We start from the raw sequence: 21215 nt of genomic DNA on the forward strand, positions 1-21215 counted from the left end.
GATATGCTGCAGTTGATCTTTGAGAAGGAGTAATTAACCTTTGTCTTCTGATACCTAAATTTTATATTTCTTCAACATTTCCTTGTTAGGTTCTCCTGTCTCTGCCCCTACCCCCGCACCCCAGATATCACAACCTCCATTCCTGCTTGATGGGCTTTCATCACAACCTCTCTTCAATGATATTGCTGCAGGTATGGCCATGTAAATCGTAAGCCTAATATGCAATGGCACCTGACTTTAGGAGGAAAGATGGACTGATAACAGAAAGTGAGGGTCTGGGAGTGTTTGGGAGGGAAGTGTGGAAGGATAATACAGGTATGGTGGAGGGGAGAGTGGTTCATCTTCAGAAGAGTTCAGGTCTGGGGTAAGGTGAATGAGCTCCCTGATGCTATGAGTGATCTCCAGATTCTATAGATCAACTGCTCTTATGTTTTTTACAGGAATACCCTCGATTACTGCATACAGCAAGAATGGGCTGAAGATTGACTTCACCTTTGAGAGGTCAAACACCAACCCCAGCGTCACTGTAATCACAATACAGGCCTCCAACAGCACAGAGCTGGATATGACAGATTTTGTTTTCCAAGCTGCAGTACCAAAGGTAGAGCCGCTTAGGGCAACTGTAGTAATGGGTTGTAGTCCAGGTGCAAATACTGCTCTCTACTTTTCTATAGATAAAAACAAACAGCATGGTAAACAAGGTAATAGAAGCCTAGTTCTGTGAGTTTGAGCTTGTTTTGCTTGGACAAGTTTTTGCTTTAATTCACTACATACTAAAAAGGTCGCTAAACAACACCCAGGAGAAAGTTAGGTCAAAAGGAAGACCAAGACACCAATCTCTCCCTTAGTCTTAAGAAACATGTCATGATTTTTACAGATACTAATACGTGAAAAAATATTTTGAAGTTATTAGCTGCTTATAAAAGGAGAAATGAAGAGTTTCCAAATGATGACTAGCAACTATCCTCCTTTAGTTAATGGATTGTCCTTGCCTCTCCTTGCGCAAAGAGATGGCTAATGCCTAGTTTGTAGTAGAGCAAACCTTTAAGCAGGGTAAGATTAGAAGGTTCTTTAAGTTTGGAAAAATATATTCACTTCTGGGAATTAATAACGGCCTAACTTTAATACATCTAGGTTTCGTACAAGCCACAGGAAGTAATTAGAGGGGAAAATGGGCCTCTGGAAGTTACAGGTGTCCTGAGCAGCCTTCGCTGTTTCTCTGGGTGTGGTACTTCAAACAGTGCATAACTACTGACTTTGGCACACAACAGTAAGCTCTTGACCCCTATTATTTGTGCCATGTGGATCTTACTCATACAGCATGTTTGTGGGCTGGTGATTTTTTTTTTTTTTTTTTTTCCTGGATAGGGAATTGAAGCAGTGATTATTTGACTTCTTGCTCCTGGCAATATATGTACAGCCATTAATTTTCTTTGCCTTCTCTTGATGCAGAGAAATCATTTAATTTATATTCTTATTTGATTAGGCATCAAACTGTTTCTGAAAAGCCTTTGTCCTTTCTTCAGACATTCCAACTGCAGCTCCTGTCTCCCAGCAGCAGTGTCATCCCTGCATTTAACTCGGGGACCATCACACAGGTTATTAAAGTCCTGAACCCGCAAAAGGTGAGTAATTCTGAGAACAATTACGACTATTGTCTGGAAATTGAGCATTTAATTGTGATTGGTTATGGATGCATCTCTGGGGAATAGGGACTGATAGTAGGGAATGACGTGTTTTAATGACAGTCATTTTGGTTGGGGTCTGGAAGAAGTTACGAAGAAGGACTCCTTGCACCTTTCGTCTTTCATTTGGTCATACTGTTAAAAAAGCTTCAATGCTTCACTGTCGTCTGGAATTTCTAGAGTGCTTCTGCATTAGCATGGTTGTTAAATTTTTAGACATCCCTTCCAAAGGAGCTGAACTTTATTTTTGTAGTGTTGTGTAAATTAAGTTTAGAAGGAACAGATAAATGTATTTAAGGTTCTTTCTTGCTAGCTGCAGGAATATTTCTTAGTCTTTGTTGCCCAACAATTGCTTGACCCATAATCTTAGCAAAATTGATTGTATTCTCAAGTTGTTGTTTGTGTCTAATATGTGGTGAGAGTATCTTTAAACTCCTTAGAGGAAGAATCTTTAATTGTAACTTAATAGAAATTCCATTTGTTTTATATATTTATTTATATTTGTTTTATGTACAATCTTCAGAGATAGGTATCCAGGACTAGGAGAAAACAGACTTGAGGGCATGACCCACATGTCCCTCTTAAAAGAGGTTTTGCAAGTATGGAGAAGGCATCAGAAGGAAGATAAAATAGAGACCACTGTTTCCTCCTCTTTGGAACAGCCTTAAGATCTTCCTACCTTCTTAAGTTTTTCACAGATTAACATTTACATGCTGCTCTGGATATGTTAAGTATTACTGATAGATTGATATGCAAATTAGAAAAATTCTCTGATCTCAGTGAAAGATTTCATTGAGGTGACTGTTTTCTACTGCGTAGCTTTTATAATTCCTATGCCCTTCCCCTTATCTCCATGCAGTGTGTTCTCCACTGCCCATACATAATAAGATTCAAGGGATAATTGTTCTCTTTTGTATTGTACATATCTGAATTTCTTTGTGGGTGAAACTCTGTGGTACTGGAGGGCACTTTTTAAAGACAACTTTAAAGTTATTTTCTGAACTTGTGAGGTTTTAGGAGTGTTCCTATAAGGTGCCAGGAGTTGCAATATGTCCATCTCAGATGGACCCACAAGCCAAAATGTACTCAGATAGCTGGATGCTTCCTTGTTGGAATACCAGAACTCCTGTGAACACTTTGGAATGCTGAAGTGCAAAATAGTATTTCACTGCCCTGTGCTCTTGACCGCTGTTCATATAGTTCTTCTATATCAGGCATTTGTGCATCTCCCACTGTCTTTTAGATTGCTACTCCCTGAACATACAGCTTTGCAAGAACATTGTCCAATAGATAGCATAGTTACTTGGAATATTGAGGGAGGGAACTTCAGAACAGCTTTACTGTTTAGGAGGTAGCTTTTTTCTTTTTTATCTTGTCATAGTTGAAAAAGGCCTGTTCACCTGGAATGGCGTGGACTGTGTCATTCTGTCTTGAAGGTGATGATAAAGATAAGAACTGTGGTGATCAAGTTGAAACACTGGCAGGTCTTAGCTTTGAACTCTTTTCAGTGTGGATGAGCAAGGTAGCATTTGTACAGTAGAATCACCAGCTTCCCAAAACAGCACAATCTGATAAAAACTGAAACTGCTTAATATCAGTCTACTAATAATAAAGGACAGTTTCTTTAGGCTGAAGCTGGATGGGGCAGTCTGTCCTCCCTTCCTCCATCTGCTGTTTTTGGATATTTCCCTCTAAGTTTTGCCTGGTATGGGGAGAAGAGATAGAAGTAGCGAGCTTTTTGCTGTTTTCTAGTGTTTCTGCAAACAAGGCTTTTCGAAAGGAAGGAGAACAGAGAACCTGGCTGGAGCATACTGTGCTCTGATTATTATTAAGGGGCACCTAGTGTCTGGATAACAACTGGCTGAGGGAATATAAAACAGTCTCTGAGCTGTTCCGTTATTTACTCACACCAGGAGGAAATACTTTTAAGAGTCTCTGTTTCCAGTCTATCTTAGGCTATTTCCTCCAGTGCTATAGAGCTATGCAGTTCTTGAAGTTCCCAGGCCACTTCTGCTTCACTGAGTGATGAACAGCTAGCATGGGAAATGACCACTCTCCCTTTGAGCCAAAGTGCAGAGCAGCAGAGTCCAGATCAGTCTCCTGTTTTTTTTCATCGTTAGCTGGGATTTGAAGGCAGTTACTATTGTATTTAAGGCCTGTAGTGCTTAAGAGAGCAGGACCGGTGCAGAGAAATGTGAGTAGAAGCTGTGCTATAGGTTTTCTTAGCAAGCTCATACCTTATCAGAGAACTACAGTGAGCAAGCAACGTTCTACCAAATTAAGCACTTACCTACAGTGCCGTAGCTCATCCTGGGGCATCTTTCCAGCAAGCTCTTGTGGTGAGGAAAATTCATGTTTTGCTCTTCCGGGAGTGGGGATGGACTTGCAGGGAAGGATTCATTAATCTTTAATGAAGACCTGATTTTTTTTTTCTTTTTTCTTGTAGCAACAACTACGTATGCGGATTAAGTTGACATATAATCACAAGGGCTCAGCAATGCAGGATCTAGCAGAAGTCAACAACTTTCCCCCTCAGTCTTGGCAGTGAGGCTCTGGCACCATTCTTATTCTCACCCTACCCAATCAAAGGAACTCTGGGAAGAAGGTTGTGATCCCTGAAAATCTCCCAAACTGCACCATGGGCATGGGGAACAGATGAGACCTGCTGATGAGGAGGAATTTTCCTGAAGTGATTGCTGACTTTGAAGCATATCTGTTAAGACTACTCTCCTCTCCTCTGCTGATGAGGCTGGCTGCTTGTGGAGGCTACTCTGCACTCCCTCACACATGCATTCACAGCCAGAAGCAACATTCCCTTCTCCCCCCAAAGAAACACAGCTTGGTTGGAAGAGAAGTCTGGAATTTCTTGCAGGGAAATTTTCTTCTCTCTGCAGCAAGTGAACAGCTGCCCCTTCTTTCTGCTGTCCCTTTTCCCCTGGGGAGGGCAAGGTGCATTTTCATTCATTACTAGCTGGGTTATCTTCAGGCACTTTCATCTGGGGCTCAGATTGGGGACTTAGAGAATGTTAGGGAGCCCTGCCTCTTTCTTCCTGTATCCCCTTTGTCTGAAGGGGTTGGAGGCTTCTTGTGGCCTAATCTGTGCATTACTATATACACGTACACCTCTTAGTTATGCGATACGTACCAAGAGCAATCAGGCCTTGGGAGTTCATCTGCAAACCTGGGACAGTGTGAGAAAAGAGGTACCTGGTGATAGTTGATCAAATTGCTTTGGTGCTGTACTTGAAAGAGAAGCCCTGACACTTGAATTTCCTTTGCATTCTATCATTGGCTGCAGCTGTGCAGATTTACAGTCTGTCTTCTGTAGCTGCCCCAGGGAGTGTGATGTGTGAAAGATGTAGAGATCCAAGGAGCAGCTGGTTTACTACCACAGACATTTTCAAAGCCTTTAACCTGTTGACTTTGGTTTGTGGGTAAAAAGGACGTGCTCAATTTTGTAGATCACTCTGAGCAAGGGCCCTGTTGCCTGCTGGGAGACTCATCAGAGACTATGCTGCAAAGTCACTTTTCCCAGTTATTCCAGACCTCCTCCCAAATTTAATTTCCAGAGCCTGTTGTAGATCCCTGGATTCCATTTGAGTTTGTTCTGACTGGGACATTTGTGTTGTATCTGTAACATTGGCACTGAAATAAAGACCATGCGGTTTAAAGAGTCCTTTTCCCATTTTGTTACTTAATTGATCCTTATAGTTTGCTCCCCTTTCAGATAAATCTATGTTAGTTCAGGTTCATCCTCAGACTGAAAGGAACTGAACTGATTTACTGATTCCCGCCTCCCCTTCAGTAAAGGCCAGTTGTTTGAGTATGTGGGACCAAAGATGTGAGGTCCGGTACTCTTCAAGCATAGCAAACAGCCATGTTGAGTCATGCTTCCTAGTATGAACTGTTGTTCAAGTAGCGATGTTCCATGAATTCTCATGGAGATAATGTATAGGACATAGGCACAGTGTGAGAGGACTGTTCAGGTGTTTAGCACCCTTCAGGGAGGAAGAGGGAAGAGCATATCTTGGATTTTCATCTATGAGTGTGCTGGTAAGCTGAAGGTACTCCAGTTTCCAAACCCAATGCTTTCTCAAAAGAAATTGATGGTACATCATCTTTCTATTACAGGGCTTTCCAGATGATTATCATTCAGTGGTGTGACAGCAAGCTTAGGCCCTGGCCTTTATGTGGCTACAAAAGTACTAACATTTGGCTCCAGTCCTTGCCAGAAATACTGCAGGAATGGTGCACAGTGTATTTAGGGAGAATTAGAGGACCTATTCTGCCCTTAAATCGAGCAGGAGGCCATTTTAGTTTTTCAAGTTGCTTTAGTTTTAATTGCATTAAGCAATATGACACTGAACTAGTTGCATCACTGACTTCAGTGTTTGTGTGGTGGAATGAGTTTTTCCTGGAGGACATTTTTGCTGCCTTACTGAGAAACCAGTTAGAGCCTTTGAATTAGAGAAGAGGTATATTATTCAATTGAACTGGCATCAGCAAGGGACTATAAAATCTAACAAGAAAAACATGATTGCCTTAGAACAGAACTGGTTCTGGGTTGTGGCAGGATTTTGGTTTGACTGTTAGCAATTTGGTGCTCTGCTTCAGCTAGATGCACAATGAAACAGGCAATTGTGTACAAAATGACCCAATCACAGTCCATTCTTGGGTGCTGAGCATCCACTCTTGTTAGTTCAACTGCAGTTGTGATTACTCACCACCCCACCAGCTCGAACTCTCTAGCATCAGAGATTGAGCATGTGGAATCTAGACAAATGAGCTTTGAGGGTGTCCCAGACATGATATCAAGCTAATGGAAAGTCTGTGCCTTAGTTCCTGAAAACCCCTCGTTCTCCTCGGAGATCTGCATGTGGTCACTTGTACTGAAGGCTGGCACAGCTCAATCTCTCTTCCTTTTTGTCAAGAGCAGCACTGCTGCAGAATTAGATGAGGAAAACATTAGTAAATGGTCTCTCTCCTGGCCAGTTTGTTGCAGCGTAGGTGGGAACAGAATATCTGGTGCCTCTTGTTGAACTTGTTTTCCATACTCTAGAACGGGTGGATTTTGTAGTTGGTCTGGTAAGCTTGTTACAGATAAGTTCCTCCTCTGTTCTTGGCTACTACAACCACCTTTGCTCACAAGTGTGTGTTCTGAGGATGTTCTGATGTTCTGCCTGTTGTATATCTGAATCAGACTAAAAGAGATGGTGCATGTACCTGAAGAATATTCTGCTTGAAGCCATCCTTTGGTTTTGAAGTACTTCCTTGTAGCAGCTGAACATTCAAGTTGTCCCTGAAGTTCTTTCCTTTCCCCTTACTAAGGGGATAGGATGCTAACATTGTCCCAAAATGAAGGCCAGGTTTCACATGTTCCCCCTCTTCAATACTAGTTCCCTTTGCTTGTTCCTTGACTCTTGGTATGTCTTTTAACCTCTGTGCTGCTACTTTTTTTTTTTTTCTTTTTTTTTGTCACTGGAGAGTACTCACTTGTTCACCTCGTAAAGCACTCTGAGGACAGTGTGTGTTGAGTCTTTATTCCACCAGAGGAATGCAAGAGTCTTATCAATCTGCTCAACGTGCTCCTTGCTTTAATGTAAGGGGGATATATAGGGAGCAAGATACAGACTTCATGCTAATCTTATTAGTATCTGCATTACAGACTTTGGAGCTGGGAGAGGTTGAATGTTTTTTTTCAAGTGAATGTATTGTCTTTTGAGCAAAGAGATGGCAAAAAGATTAGTGGCCACATTGGACCTGAAGGGGGAGGAGACATGACAAGGTCCTAAGATTTGACTTTGTCCAGCTTTTAAAGGGACAAAATATGGCCTTGAACAACTTTTTGAAGCAATAGCAGTGAGGGGGCTGCCATCTGTACAGGACCATGGATATTTAACTCAGAAGATGCTGAAACAGCTGGGAAAGGTGCTTCAGTCCCACCCCAGGGCTGGTACTGGCTGCAAGATGGAGCAGCTAAAATGGCTTTTTTTAAACCTGCTGGTGCGCTTTCTATGTGTTCATTTTCTACTTTGGGGCTGTGAGGGAAGAAGCTATTGGACTGCTTCCCTTTGTGAACTTTCACTCTATTCCTGTATAGTCCTTTTTCTTTCCTAATCTTGTAATTTACATTTTACATGGATCCCCATCCCACCTCCTTCACATTATATTTAAAAAATAAATAAAAATGCCATTTGAGCAGGGAGCCTGGTGGTATTATAACTTCTGCAGACATATTTTTGAGATGTGAAAAATTTAAATAAATGCTACGTCTTAGGACAGTGAGGAGCATAATGGATGTAAACATTTACATGGGATGCATTAGACTTGTGTGTATTGTCTTTTGGTTGAAACAAATTACAAAGTGACTAATAATAAAATGAGTCAATATTCAATGATTTAAAACTGTGCCTTGTTGCTTTTTGCAAGTGCAGTGGGATGGGCCTTATTGGTTCTTACAGTTGGCCATAACAAAGTCAGACAATGAGAAATAATAAGCAAGAGGGATAGTGCAGAATTTTCATTTTTTTTCTGGGACGCTTAAAGAGCAAAATGAATGCTGATAATAATGAAACCCTTAAACAGGTAATGTGAAATAGCCTCCTGAAAGAGAGCTTGTCAACTAAAGGTGGCATTGCATGCCCAAGTGCTAGAAAGATGTGTTGAGATTTGAATGTAAGAAAAACTTAGTCCTGTGTCTGCAGCCTCTCCCTGGAGTTGATTCCCTTACTGATTAAAAAGCCTGTCTTCGTACTCTGCGTGGCTCTAGGACAAGGACTGCGGTAATTGCCTGCTATGAGTTCTTCCCTATGTTTTCCAGTTGCAGTAACATTAATCTTCTCGTGTGCTCCAGCACATAATTGCACTTCCCTGTGTAAAATGTGGTAGCTTCTATATTGCCATGCACGCTTTCTTCAGGGAAATTCTCTTGAGGCAAAGTAGTTACAGAACTATCGCTATAATACTGTAGCTAAAATCCATTATAATTCTGCCTTTCTGTAGGGAAAACTCGGTGAAAATTTGAATTGATTTTTTTTTCAAGTTTTTTTGGCTTATTTATGTAGAATGGAGGTGTTAAGAACTAGATGGCCTTTTCTGAAACTGCCTTGGCTAATGACATGAGTTAATAAAAATTGCTTAGGACTGCACTTCACTGCAGTGATGGGATGAGTTGCCTGTCAATTGCATTTTTTAGTCAGTAGCCAGGAGTACTCACCTCAGCATTCAGATATATATGATATCTAAAACTGATATGCCTGGCATCAAAAAGTCAGTCATCACAGGTCCTGGTTCTGGAGTGGGACAGACCATTGGGAACTGTTTCCTTGTGATTCCTTCCATCATGACAATGCTGATGTAGTTACCTCTTGGGGCCTAGCCTTAGCCTTGAAAATACTGTGTGGACAACTCTGTGCACTTTCAGAGTGTACGTAATGGACACATCTGCAATCCTGATTCTTAGGACTGCCCAGGAGGATGGTGGGAACCTCTTAAAGGGAATGTGTTAAGAGAGTGTTTGCACAGTAATAGTGCCAATAGTGATAAATAATTTGGAAGGCACATCTGGAGTTAGCTTTGAAATAAGACCAGAAGCCAATGTATCGGGAAAGAATTGTGCTACTGACTTCAGATTGAGCCCAGATGCTCTCTTGTGAGCAGATGTGCCATGAGAGTGGCTTGACTTGTTTGTGTTCAAGTTTTGAAACACTAGTGGTTATGGAGAATGCAATAAGCTTTTGTTACCTTGTTTTTAACATATTTGATCTTGTGCAGGAATGAACAGTACACATCTTGAAGCCTTCTTTTCAATCTGGTAAAACTGCATAGTGATGAGAATTACTAGCATGTAATAGTTAAGACTGCATGGTGCTAATGTGATGGACAGCAATTGCAGGAAGAAGACCTTCAGATGCTCTGCTATGCAGCTTCAGCCTTGGGAGGCAGGAATGCTCGTTGTGCTATTGCTTGTCTAAGGCCTCCTCTGCTTGGATGTGTGACTGAACGATGGGTAAGCAACCGCAGTCGTGTGACAGACAGTCGTGCAATGCTCAGGTAACCTTTTATCTTCTTACCTGGTTAGTAATTCCTACCTTTTCTGCTTCTTAGGAAATAGCTGTGTAACTTGTACTGATGAAATTACAAAGATAAAGTGGGCAAGAAATTTTGGGGTCTGCTAATGTTGTGGTCCTCTTGTGCTGGCTTTCTAAATTTTTCTAGAATGTCTCCAGTTTAAAGCAAGAAATTTTTGTATTTCAAAATTAATTCTAGGCAATTAAAATAATTCGGCATAGGAAATGGAAAATCCAGTAGGACTATTTAATGATTCTTAGCTTCTAAAACGATGCAGTGCTAAAATGTGTAAGTTAATGTGTCGTGTGTTAAATGGATTAAAAGAGGACATTTGCTAAGCTTCGAAGCCTCACGATTTACTCTGGGGGTTTCGCTTTCGGCGGCTGGATTCAGCCGTGCGACGCCCCCGACGGGCGCCCGCGGGCGCGGCCACCGAGCGGAGACGGGAGCGGCGAGCAGCGGCTCCCGCGGGGCGGGGCGGGGCGGGGGGCCCCGCCGCCCCGCTCCGCCCCGCCGCCCCGCTCCGCCCCGCCCCCCCGCCGCTCCCCTTCGCCCGCCCCCCCGCCGCTCCGCCCTGCCGCCCCGCCCCGCCCCCCGCCGCCCCGCCCCGCCGCTCCGCCCCGCCCCCCGCCGCTCCGCCCCGCCCCCCGCCGCTCCGCTTCGCCCGCCCCCCCCGCCGCTCCGCCCCCCCCGCCGCTCCGCCCCCCCGCCGCTCCGCCCCCCCCGCCGCTCCGCCCCGCCCCCCGCCGCTCCCCTTCGCCCGCCCCCCGCCGCCCCGCTCCGCCCCGCCGCCCCGCTCCGCCCCGCCCCCCCGCCGCTCCCCTTCGCCCGCCCCCCCGCCGCTCCGCCCTGCCGCCCCGCCCCGCCCCGCCCCCCGCCGCCCCGCCCCGCCGCTCCGCCCCGCCCCCCGCCGCTCCGCCCCGCCGCTCCGCCCCGCCCCCCCCGCCGCCCCGCCCCGCCCCCCGCCGCTCCGCTTCGCCCGCCCCCCCCGCCGCTCCGCCCCCCCCCGCCGCTCCGCCCCCCCCCGCCGCTCCGCCCCCCCGCCGCTCCGCCCCCCCCGCCGCTCCGCCCCGCCCCCCGCCGCTCCCCTTCGCCCGCCCCCCGCCGCCCCGCTCCGCCCCGCCGCCCCGCTCCGCCCCGCCCCCCCGCCGCTCCCCTTCGCCCGCCCCCCCGCCGCTCCGCCCTGCCGCCCCGCCCCGCCCCGCCCCCCGCCGCCCCGCCCCGCCGCTCCGCCCCGCCCCCCGCCGCTCCGCCCCGCCGCTCCGCCCCGCCCCCCCCCCGCCGCTCCGCCCCGCCCCCCGCCGCTCCGCCCCGCCGCTCCGCCCCGCCCCCCCCGCCGCCCCGCCCCGCCCCCCGCCGCTCCGCTTCGCCCGCCCCCCCCGCCGCTCCGCCCCCCCCGCCGCTCCGCCCCCCCCCGCCGCTCCGCCCCCCCCGCCGCTCCGCCCCGCCCCCCGCCGCCCCGCCCCGCCCCCCGCCGCTCCGCTTCGCCCGCCCCCCCCGCCGCTCCGCCCCCCCCGCCGCTCCGCCCCCCCCGCCGCTCCGCCCCCCCCGCCGCCCCGCCCCCCGCCGCTCCGCCCCGCCCCCCGCCGCTCCGCCCCCCCCGCCGCTCCGCCCCCCCCGCCGCTCCGCCCCGCCCCGTCCCCCCGCCGCCCCGCCCCGCCGCCCCCGCCGCTCCGCCCCGCCGCTCCGCCCCGCCCCCCGCCGCTCCGCCCCGCCCCCCCGCCGCTCCGCCCCGCCGCTCCGCCCCGCCCCCCCGCCGCCCCGCCCCGCCCCGCCCCCCCCGCCGCTCCGCCCCGCCGCTCCACCGCCCCGCTCCGCCCCGCCCCCCGCCGCTCCGCGCCCCGCCCCGCCCCCCCCGCCGCTCCGCCCCGCCCCTCAGCTTCCGGCGGGGCGCGGCGGGGCGACGGAAGCTCGCGTGCTTCCGGGGCAGGGTCTTGCGCGGAGCCGGGCCGGGGCCGCCGCCGCCCGAGGTCTCGCCATTCGGCCGGCGATGGGGGAGGCCGGGCCGGGGCCCAGTGAGGCGCCGCAGCCCGAGGAGGACGAGGCGGAGGCGGCGGCGGCGCCGGGCGGCGCGCGCGGGGGCCGGGCCGGGCCCCGCGGCGGCATCCGAGTGCTGAAGGTGAGGCCCGGGCCGCGGCCGCCTCAGCGGGTCGAGCCTCTGGCGGCGCTGCCCGCCTCGACCTTGGCGAGGCGGCCGGCCCGGCGGTGCTGGAGCGGCGGCCCGGCGGAGGCGCAGCGGCCTGCAGCCCCGCCCGGTTGCGAGCAGGGCGCCGCCGTCTCCTGCTGCGAGGCCGGGCTCTCGGCCGCGCCGGGGCGGCGCGCCTGCGGCATCTGGCTGCCGGGCTCGGCTCAGAGCAGTCAACGGCAGCCTCTGGGGGAGAGCAGGTCACTAACGCTCTTGTTTCGCTCGCCTGGCAGAGGAACGTGAAGCGCAATGGGAGCAGAAGCTGCTTGGACAGGAGTCGAGTTGGTTCCCGTGAGAGGGACTGGCTGAAAGAGGACGCTGGACGAGGCTGTGTATATATCTATGGAGGAGATTCTGCAGTTGCTGCTTCTTCTGACTTGCACTTGGTCCTTTGTACAGTGGACACCCCAGTATCTGAGATATGTGATGGAGAAGAGAGGGAAAACCTCTTTCTGCAGCTTCATGGAGACCTGGTCAGGTGAGGGCTGAGGAAGCAAACATCTGCATTGAGAAGTGTTTGCTTTAGACGTGGAGGGCTCTGTGATTGCTGTGTGCCTACGTATGTCATTGGGGCTGACATGGACAGGCAGAGGTGGCCCTGAGTACTGCAGCGCAGTTGTGGTGAGGTCATGGTGAGCCTTTTGCACACCTTTTAGTCAAGCAATAGGTGTTTTAGCTGGGAGGGGTTGGCTGGCTCTCCAACCAGAAATACATCCTTATTTTGTAGGTAGAGGTTACTGTTCATGTATTCTTTCATTATCTTCTATTTTAGCACTGTTCTAAAATCAGTAAAATGTAAGCTATTGAAGAAGCTGTAAGCAATCCTTCTGAGTCATTTGGATTACTTTGGAGTACTTTCACAGTTGCGTCTGGTAACATTTTTTGCTAAAGATATCTTCTTAAAATGAATTGCAAGGTAAATAACAATTAAAGGTAGACACAGAGGTAGTGCAAGGTAGTATAAAGAAATCTTAAGCTTCAGGTCATATATTTTATGCCTGCAGTTGTTATAGGTTAAAAATAGACCTCGGCATAGGGTTTAATGCATGTGAACTTTATGCTGAGTGTATTATGGACTCCTCTAGGTTTACCAGCTCCCATTAGGTATGTTAGAATTTAGACTTTGTATTGATTCTTCTAGACTTAAAATTCAATTCTTCTTCCCTCCCTAAAAAATTCATTGTGATCCTGTTACTAAAGACCAGGCAATAGAGATTGATATAATGAGTTGGACAGGAGCAGTAGCTGGCTTTCTGAAATTAAAATGAAAATTGTATGGTGTATGGATCCAAAGGTTAAAAAAAAATCATGTGTATTTCATCAGATAGAGGGCATGCTAGTGGCGAGAGATGTGGAGAATAGGGTGCAGCTGAAACTGTCAGTCGAAAAAAGGTATTTAGATTTCTTTTGTCTTGTCCTGTCTGGGTCATAGGAACCAGAGATAGGTCAGTTAGCCATTAGATGAGGATAGATGGACACTTGAATGGAGCTATAGAGGCAGCTGAAAATCTCCATTCATTGACTGAAGTATTTATGAGGAAATTAGCTTGTTTTGGACTGTTTCAGAGAGCAGATCTCCCAGCATTTAGAAGAAAACATTGACCTCTTACTGCAGATCACAAAAAGACTGACTAAAGCTTGTAGATATGTTCACAGAGGGATGCTATGTTGTTTTGCTCCTGTGTTTGAGCTTTTGAGATGGCTTTTGTGTGTGTTTGAATTGTTTTGAATTTGTATCTCTCTTCTTGTACTAGATAGCAGGACCTGTCTTTGATTTGTGGCCAGCTTTGCACTGGGTTGGCAAATTGATCCTGGCAACAATGTTTTGGAAGCAAGTACCAGGCTGTAAACATAGTTAATTCTCGCTCTTAAACTTGTTACCTGGTGGTGTGTCTAGCACTTTGTCAAGCTTTATTTTGAGGTTAATGGAGAGTTTTTGATTCCTGCACGTCTGTTGTATTTGTAATTCTCAGAATGTATTTGCCATGAGAGAGATTCTGAAATTACTTCCTGTTAGAGGTGTTCTCAGTAGAGAAATGGGAGCTACCAATGTTGCCTCAGTAACCGTCTCTGTTGGTAACAGGAAGCATGCCCAAATGGTACCTGCTTGCATTTCCACAGGAAGATGACAGAGCGCTCAAGGTATCCCCATGCTCTGCTTAGATAATTCCTTCCTTGCACAAAGTTTGCTGATTACTTTAATAACATGTTTGTGAATACAGATTGCTCAATTAAGCAGCTGATTGCATTTATCCATGAGTATATTATTCTCCCAAATAACTTCTGAATTCCCCACCCTTTTAATCTCGGTTGGTGACTTTTTGTTAAAACCTGAGTACGGCAAAGGGTGATATGGTATGGTACCTGACTTGGAAGACTGAAGGCTAACTGGACAGCAAACGGGAGAACAGAAAACTTCTTCATGTATTTTCTTTAAGTAATGAGTCCTTGTGATCTTTCTGCAGTTCCTTTTTGAGTATGTGTGCAGTGGAGTCAGTTTCTGTCAGAATTTTGTCTTACTCCTCATCGTGCAAGTCAAGGATCTTTAGGGTTTTTCTTGCTGGAATCTTTCTGTTAGCATCCTTTCCTATTCAAAGTTATTCCTTCCTGCACAGGGGAGGATTAAAAAAAAATAGCGTGGATACTTTCTTTGATCTGGACCCCCATCACTACAAAGCTTCTACCTAAGAAGGTTTGAAAACTCCCTGTTGCTGGTGAAGAAGAGCTACAGTCATAGCAGAAATTACAAAACTTTTGATGCTTTGTGTTGGCTTTGCCTTCTTAGCCCTTGCACCTTTGCCTAACAGAGCTGCCTCTTCTGCTCAGTGGAAGCAGCCAGTATGTGATGCTGATGGGCTGTTTGTATCATGTATCAGCTCCTATGGCTGCCACAGTGCCATGTATTTTAGCATCTAGTGTTAACTTATGTTACTTTCTCTTAAAGGGAAAGTGTATTTTGCTACTTCAAGCTTTAACTGTTGCTTCTGGAATCGCTTGGCTTTTGTCACGCTAATGAAGAAGGTTCCATGCAGAAATTCTGCCATTCAAGCCATTCGTTCCAGATTCAGTTTTCCCTTCCGTGCTTTCCAGACCTTTCTTAGATTTTTAGTGGGCCACATTGCTCTTGATAACAGTTGGAGTGATGATCCATTCAGTCAAGACTCCAGGATGTCTCCAAAGTGAACTGCTTCATAACTTGATTTGAATGTGGTCAGTAGGCAGCAAGCTTGTTTATTCACCATTTTATTTATACCACCCTGTACTAGACCTCTTTGTGTGAGCCTGAGATAGGATTTGGACTCTGCTCTGGTGTTTCTTAGGTCACAAATCTGACTTGCAGTTGGTGCCGGAATAGCTCTGCTGTGGGCTGACATTCAGGCATCTTCTCACCCGGTTTTGATGCTTGAAACACGTAACACGAGTCCATGCTTCATCTGCTGAGTGGTCAGTCATTGCATCCTGTGTGTATGCAACATTTTAGGCACAATTTTTTCTGTAAACTCAGATTCATAACAAGCTTTGAACTACTTACAGCTTTTGGTAGTCAAATTTAAGAAATTCAGAAGGTTTAACTTTTTGTCTCTGGCTCTTGTCTTTCAGCTGGTGGCAGGCAAACAAACCTAGATAGTGCAGAAATACAGAATAGTCTTTTGATTGGCTTTCAGATAGAAATGATACAATGGCAGGAAAGATGCATTGATTAGGAGATTAGGCTTGACTAGGTACTACTGAAAATGTTGCTCTCACACGTGACTTTTCCAAAATAAAAATAAAATAATAAAAAAAAGCATTGTGTTTGGTTGATATCTTCAAGAAGCATATCTGCTTGATTTATGTGGAATAGAAAGAAAATTAAGGATTTTTCATATTAGTCATCCTGAAGCAATAATTCTTGAAGTGAAAGATAAGAATAAAAATATTGACAAAACCAGGTGTCATCTGCAGCATGGTGGGACAGAGTATCCGACTTTCTTAAGGAAGTAAACCATGGTGCAGTACTTTGTTGTGTTTTGAGCAGCCTGTAGAATTGTGATTCAATTTGAATACATTATGTCATATGAAAAAGGCCTTTGTTATATTAAGATTCTTGCATGCATCAAAACTCAGGAAGAAGTTCAGTGCGTACTAGCAACAGTCTCAGAAAGCTCTTTCAGCAACCAAATTATAATGTTTGAGGTTTTTTTCTTGTTTGTTCTTAATGTCACAATAGGAAGTCTAGGTGCAGACTACCTGAAGTGTTCTTTTTGTGAATGACACTCAGGCACTTATGGTTTCTGAGCTATGGGTCATATGCTGGAAAAGCTGCTTTTTGTCAAGCACAGAGCTTTGATAGCAAAAGTAGTGGAATCCAAGGGTAGTTTAGGGAGGGAAACTTGGGCAAAGTATTTGGAGATCCAGTTAAATCTCTCCTACTTCTCTTGAATTCTGCCCTGAAAGTTACAGGATACATCAGGGTTTGCTGAGTTGGAAACCTGAATTGATTGGTACAATCTGTTGTTTATTCCAGTTTTTAGTAACTTGCCTGTTACTGGAGTCAGATATACAGGTTTGACATTCCTGAGGTTATCTCAGAAGGCTCTTTAAAAGTACAGTTTTGTGTTCACCGCTATCCATTTCTATAGTAATAAATTTAAGTGACAGCTTAAACCTTGGTTACACATTTATAGAAATTCTTGGCTCTAAGCATCTGGATCTCAACAGAAGCTCCTAAAAAAGCCTGAGAGCTTACATTTGAACTTAAAAAAAAAATCTCTGCAGAGAGAAAAGCATTGATGACTTAGCACTTTTTTGAACCAATTACTTTTCCAGTGTCCCTCTCACAAAGCATGGAAGGAAGAAGCTTTTCATAAGTCAGCTTTTCATACTGATTGTACAAAGAGCTACATCTTAGCTGGACTAGGATCTTTTCCCAGAGGTTCCAAAATGTCCATTTTGGATTGCAGACTAGAAACTACTTTCTGTTTTGTTTTGGAAAACATAGGATTTGGTTCTTTTTTATAGGGCTTCCAAACTATTTCAGAAGGCTTCTTATCCCATGCAAGATATAAAGTGGATAGAATCATCAAGAGTAAAGTTTTTATAGTTACATAGACAGTCTATAGCTTTTTTGAAACTGAAGCAAACTTGGATTTTGTTTTCCAAAAAACATGAAATGTTACCAAGTTATTTCCATGTAGTTTTCAGATCAAAGTTTGACACAACTATAGATAGATTGTAAGAAATTTCTTAGGAAATATGATTTCCATTTTACTAGTGCAAAAGGATGGACTGACTTTTGAAAAATCACGTTTAAAGTTTTTAAATATTTACATTACTATTTTGTATGATTTAATGCAATATTTTCCCTGGAGATTAAACTGACTTTCTAGTGACTGTACCAGGGAACAGAAAGAACTGTGCTGTTGGCAAGTTGAACAGTAGAACACTGAGCTCAGTGCCTGGCATTACGTACCATAAGCTCCTGTGAATACTGAGCATTTGTTCAATTTGTTTTGGAAAGTTCAGGTGAATTTGGCTTTCCTACAAATCTTCCACTTCAAAAGAGGCATTACACATAACTGGAAACTGTGCTGTTGTTTGCCCCACACATGATGTAGCATGAGACTTGAATACTAGAAAAGAATAGTGAGGTTTTATTTGGAAAAAAAAAAGTTACATTTCAGCATAAAGCACTACATTATTTAAATATGCATAAAACTATGTTGACTATCTCTTTCTTTGCTAGTTTAGAGAAGAGGCAGAAGGAAGCAGCTGTTTTCTGAATCTATCTTTTTTTGTTATTTTTTATTGAAAAATCAGCAGCACCACTACCTCGGCACATATCTGATTACATCTTTAAACTTTTCTGAATATAGTTCTAATGTATAAATTTTGGGGTATACATATAGTAGATATCAAATTGCTATTTCTTGGCTTTGGTCACATTGCATGCTTTACAAAATTAGTACAATCCCCAAAATCAATTATAACTACTTTCAGGTCTTTGTAGGAATAAACATATTTTATTGGTTAAGACAACTGATATTTGATAAACTAAACTTAAAATGCTATCAGACCATTCCTAGGTCCTAGGAATAGGAAAGAAGGAATAAGGACAGATTTCTTAACAAGCCAGTTCCACCAGTGAGTGCTGCTTTGGGTGGATTTGGAGAGAGAGAACAGAATTTTCTTTTTGTCCATTAACTTATTTATGGGTTGACATTTCTTCATAATTTCTGATTATATTTAGGATTGTCTAGAGCTTGTTAATTCAGGAGAGCTTGACGTCAGTTTATTGACCAGTAGAACCAATATCAGAACAATGTATGCCCTTGAAATACCTGAGGTCAGTTAGCTTCTTGAGGTGTGTGTGTGTGTGTGTATGTCCTTCTGTTGACTGTAAAGGAAATCTGGATGACTAGATGCTTTCAGATAGTGCATGTTCTGTGAAATCAGTCCTGCCTTAATTGTAAACTGGCAGCTGTAAAGCTGTCAGTAGTAGTGGAAATGCTATAGAATAATCATTAAAAAGAGTCATTAAATATTTTTGTGCTTTATGAATGATGTATAATGCCAATTAAATTTTAGTAGAATACAGGTCTTCCCAAACAAGCTTGATCTTGATACTTAGGAATTTCAAACTTGGTCGCCAAAGACATTAGCTGTTTGTTACACTACATGATATTCTGATGTCATTGACAGAAAAGCAATACACCATCAATAAAACTGGTTGATGTCTTACAAACCAGAAACGATTATTCTGTGTAAGAGTTTTTTGGAGGAGAGATTGTCTGAGTGAAGAAGAGTAGACTTCTTATACTGTTCAGTTGCTCTGTTAATGTTCTGTGGCTAAAAGAAAAAGGAAAAAAAATCACAAAATGTAGATTGTGGGAGTGATAAATATTGACAAGTCAGTGCTACAGGCTGATCTAGTTGGTTTAGCATATAGCAGTACGTGTGATGTTTTTTTTGTAAAAACCTGGTATACTAAATGGTAGAGGAGGTGAGTATAACTTGCAAAAACAGCTGCTCAAAAGGACTTGTGAATTGAAGGGGCATAAGCGAATGTGCCATTCAATTGCAAAATCAGAGTAGTCAAGGTTGGAAGGGCCCTTAGGAGACTATCTAGTTCAACCCCCTCCTTGAGGAGGGTCAGCTACATCAGGCTTCTCAGAACTGTGTCCAGTCAGCTTTCGAATATCTCCAAGGATGGGAACTCCACATCTTCTCTGGACAGCCTATTTCAGTGTTCAACCACCTCACATGGTTTTCCTATGTTCAGACAGAATCTGCTGTATTTCCCGTTTTGTTGATTATAAGGCCTGTTCTGTTCATTTGACCCCAGATTCTTTGTTTGTCAACCGCATCCACCACCTCCTCTCTTGATTGTTGTCCATTCTCTCCCACCCCCATCATTCCTAGTTTAAATCTCTTCTAAACAGGTTGGCCAGCCTATTGGCAAAGATACTTTTGCCCCACTTAGGTGGATCCTGTCTCTTCCAAAAAGTCATTGGTCCTCAAAGAGGGTCCCATAGTGGGGAGAGTGGATTTGATCCTGGTATATAAATACTGTGGTATACTGAGAAGAATCAAGAAGTCACTGTACCTTATTAGATAGTCAGTTAATGGAAACAGCAAACAATCATGGTGCTAGCACTTACAGAATGCTGATAAGCTAAAAAATTCTAAAGAGAATGGTAAAAAATGATTTTGAGTTAAGGTAAACCCACCATATTGCAAGAAATGTTGAAGAACATGTTGAGCTTCACCTTGAAGTCGGAGATGGTTTTGTTCCTGATTTATAAACACCACTTACAGAGTAGTCAAGACAAACTCAAGGTCCAGTGACTGGAATCTGAAATGAGGTGCATTCAGGTTAAAAATGACTATTTTTAATGGTGATTAATAATGAGTGGAACAATTGGAACAATTTGTTTTAATTCCATTTTACTTCTTGAGGGCTTAATCTTTTTATTTATTTTTTCCTAAAATAAAATCCTAACTTAGACAGAAACTGCGGTTTTATTGCAGCAAGTAACAATCTAGAGTCTAGAAGTGCGATAAGAGGATCAGAAAATGTCTTTTCTGATCTGAGTATACTAAACCTGATGTTTTGCGTGAAGTTTCTCTTACTCCTTATTCAGGGCTCCTTATTCAGCTTAAGCCCTGAATCCTTCTTACGACATGTTGCAGTTTTAAAAATGTCTTTTCTTTAAATGTACTATTTGAGTTCATTTGTCAAAGCATAAATGTCTTATAGCGATGAGATCTAAAGAGAGGGGAAATTTTATTTTCTTGTCTTCCTTTTTAAAGTCATCCTTCTGCAGAATTCTCATGTGCTTTGCTCCCAGCTGTATCTGGAAAAGAAATTTGTTAAGTAGAGTTCTTTTATATCTTTCAGTCACTGTAAGTAGGGGTTTTTTAATTAGGTAGGCATCTGGGGGGGGGGGTTGTGCAGAATTCTGATTTTGTTTCTAATCATTATTTCCTCCTGCTACTCAATGAATCATGAATAGAAAATGATCACTGTGGATTATATGGGTTATGCCTATTGCTTTTCCTCTCCATTTCCCCTTTATAATGTAATTCTTCAAGTGCTGTGGTTTTGACAAATAGGAAGCACAAACTTCAAGGATGTGTGCTTGTCAGACCCTTTCAAAGGAGCAGAACGACCAATATGTGAGTGCTCCTTAACACTCAAACTGAAATAAAACATAATAAATCTTCCGTGCATTCTCAAACTCCTTTCTTGTATGTTGTATGTATTTCTTTAACAGGAGACTGGAGCCCACAGAAAAACCCCTTCAGATTGTATATGACTACTTGTCTGGTTTGGGTTTTGAGGATCCTGCCAGAATGCAGGAAGAAGCAGCAAACTCTGATCTCAGCTGTATGATTCGCTTTTACAGTGGTAAGAACTTGTATACATGTATGCTGTCAGTTGTCTTACAGCTTTAACTATGAAATGGAACTCAGCTGAAGCACAGGTCATTTATTCCTGGGTTTATAGATGGCTGCATCAAACTTACAATATTTTGGTAGGCATTTCTTAAAATACCATGTTTTCAAAATTAATAGAAAAAACATAATGAATTTTGTAGTTCTCTTGATCATATCTATGCTTTGGAGAAAAGACAAATCCATAGGAAGCCACATGATTGCTCTGTTATCTTTATTTTTTAATGTTATGACAGACAGCTCAGAACTCCAAGTGGGATCAGAAGCCTAGTGCAGTTCTGTCTAGATAAACCATTTCAGGTGGCCTGCCTGAAGACTGTATTTCCAAAAGATGTATG

At 44.6% G+C, this 21215-nt stretch overlaps 2 protein-coding genes across 3 annotated transcripts in view; both read left to right on the forward strand.

The window, feature by feature from the left end:
* Positions 1–5358, forward strand: part of AP1G1 (adaptor related protein complex 1 subunit gamma 1) — a 44930-nt gene extending 39572 nt beyond the window's left edge. The window contains exons 20-23 of one of the 2 annotated variants that reach the window (XM_062586113.1): positions 90–191; positions 441–601; positions 1527–1625; positions 4132–5358. In XM_062586113.1, the coding sequence (XP_062442097.1) occupies positions 90–191; positions 441–601; positions 1527–1625; positions 4132–4233 (464 nt within the window). In that variant the 3' untranslated portion in view covers positions 4234–5358. Of the gene's footprint in view, positions 1–89; positions 192–440; positions 602–1486; positions 1626–4131 lie in introns of those variants that run through there. The other variant, XM_062586114.1, reaches the window with a different exon arrangement.
* Positions 5359–11679: 6321 nt separating this feature from the next.
* PHLPP2 (PH domain and leucine rich repeat protein phosphatase 2) overlaps positions 11680–21215 on the forward strand; it is a 42716-nt gene continuing 33180 nt past the window's right edge. Inside the window, exons 1-3 of the mRNA XM_062586628.1 lie at positions 11680–11874; positions 12174–12418; positions 20697–20830. Coding sequence (XP_062442612.1) covers positions 11746–11874; positions 12174–12418; positions 20697–20830 — 508 coding nt within the window. The 5' untranslated portion in view covers positions 11680–11745. The remainder of the gene's footprint in view (positions 11875–12173; positions 12419–20696; positions 20831–21215) is intronic.

The sequence above is a fragment of the Rhea pennata genome, chromosome 13, assembly GCF_028389875.1.
Source record: "Rhea pennata isolate bPtePen1 chromosome 13, bPtePen1.pri, whole genome shotgun sequence".
Taxonomy (NCBI): domain Eukaryota; kingdom Metazoa; phylum Chordata; class Aves; order Rheiformes; family Rheidae; genus Rhea; species Rhea pennata.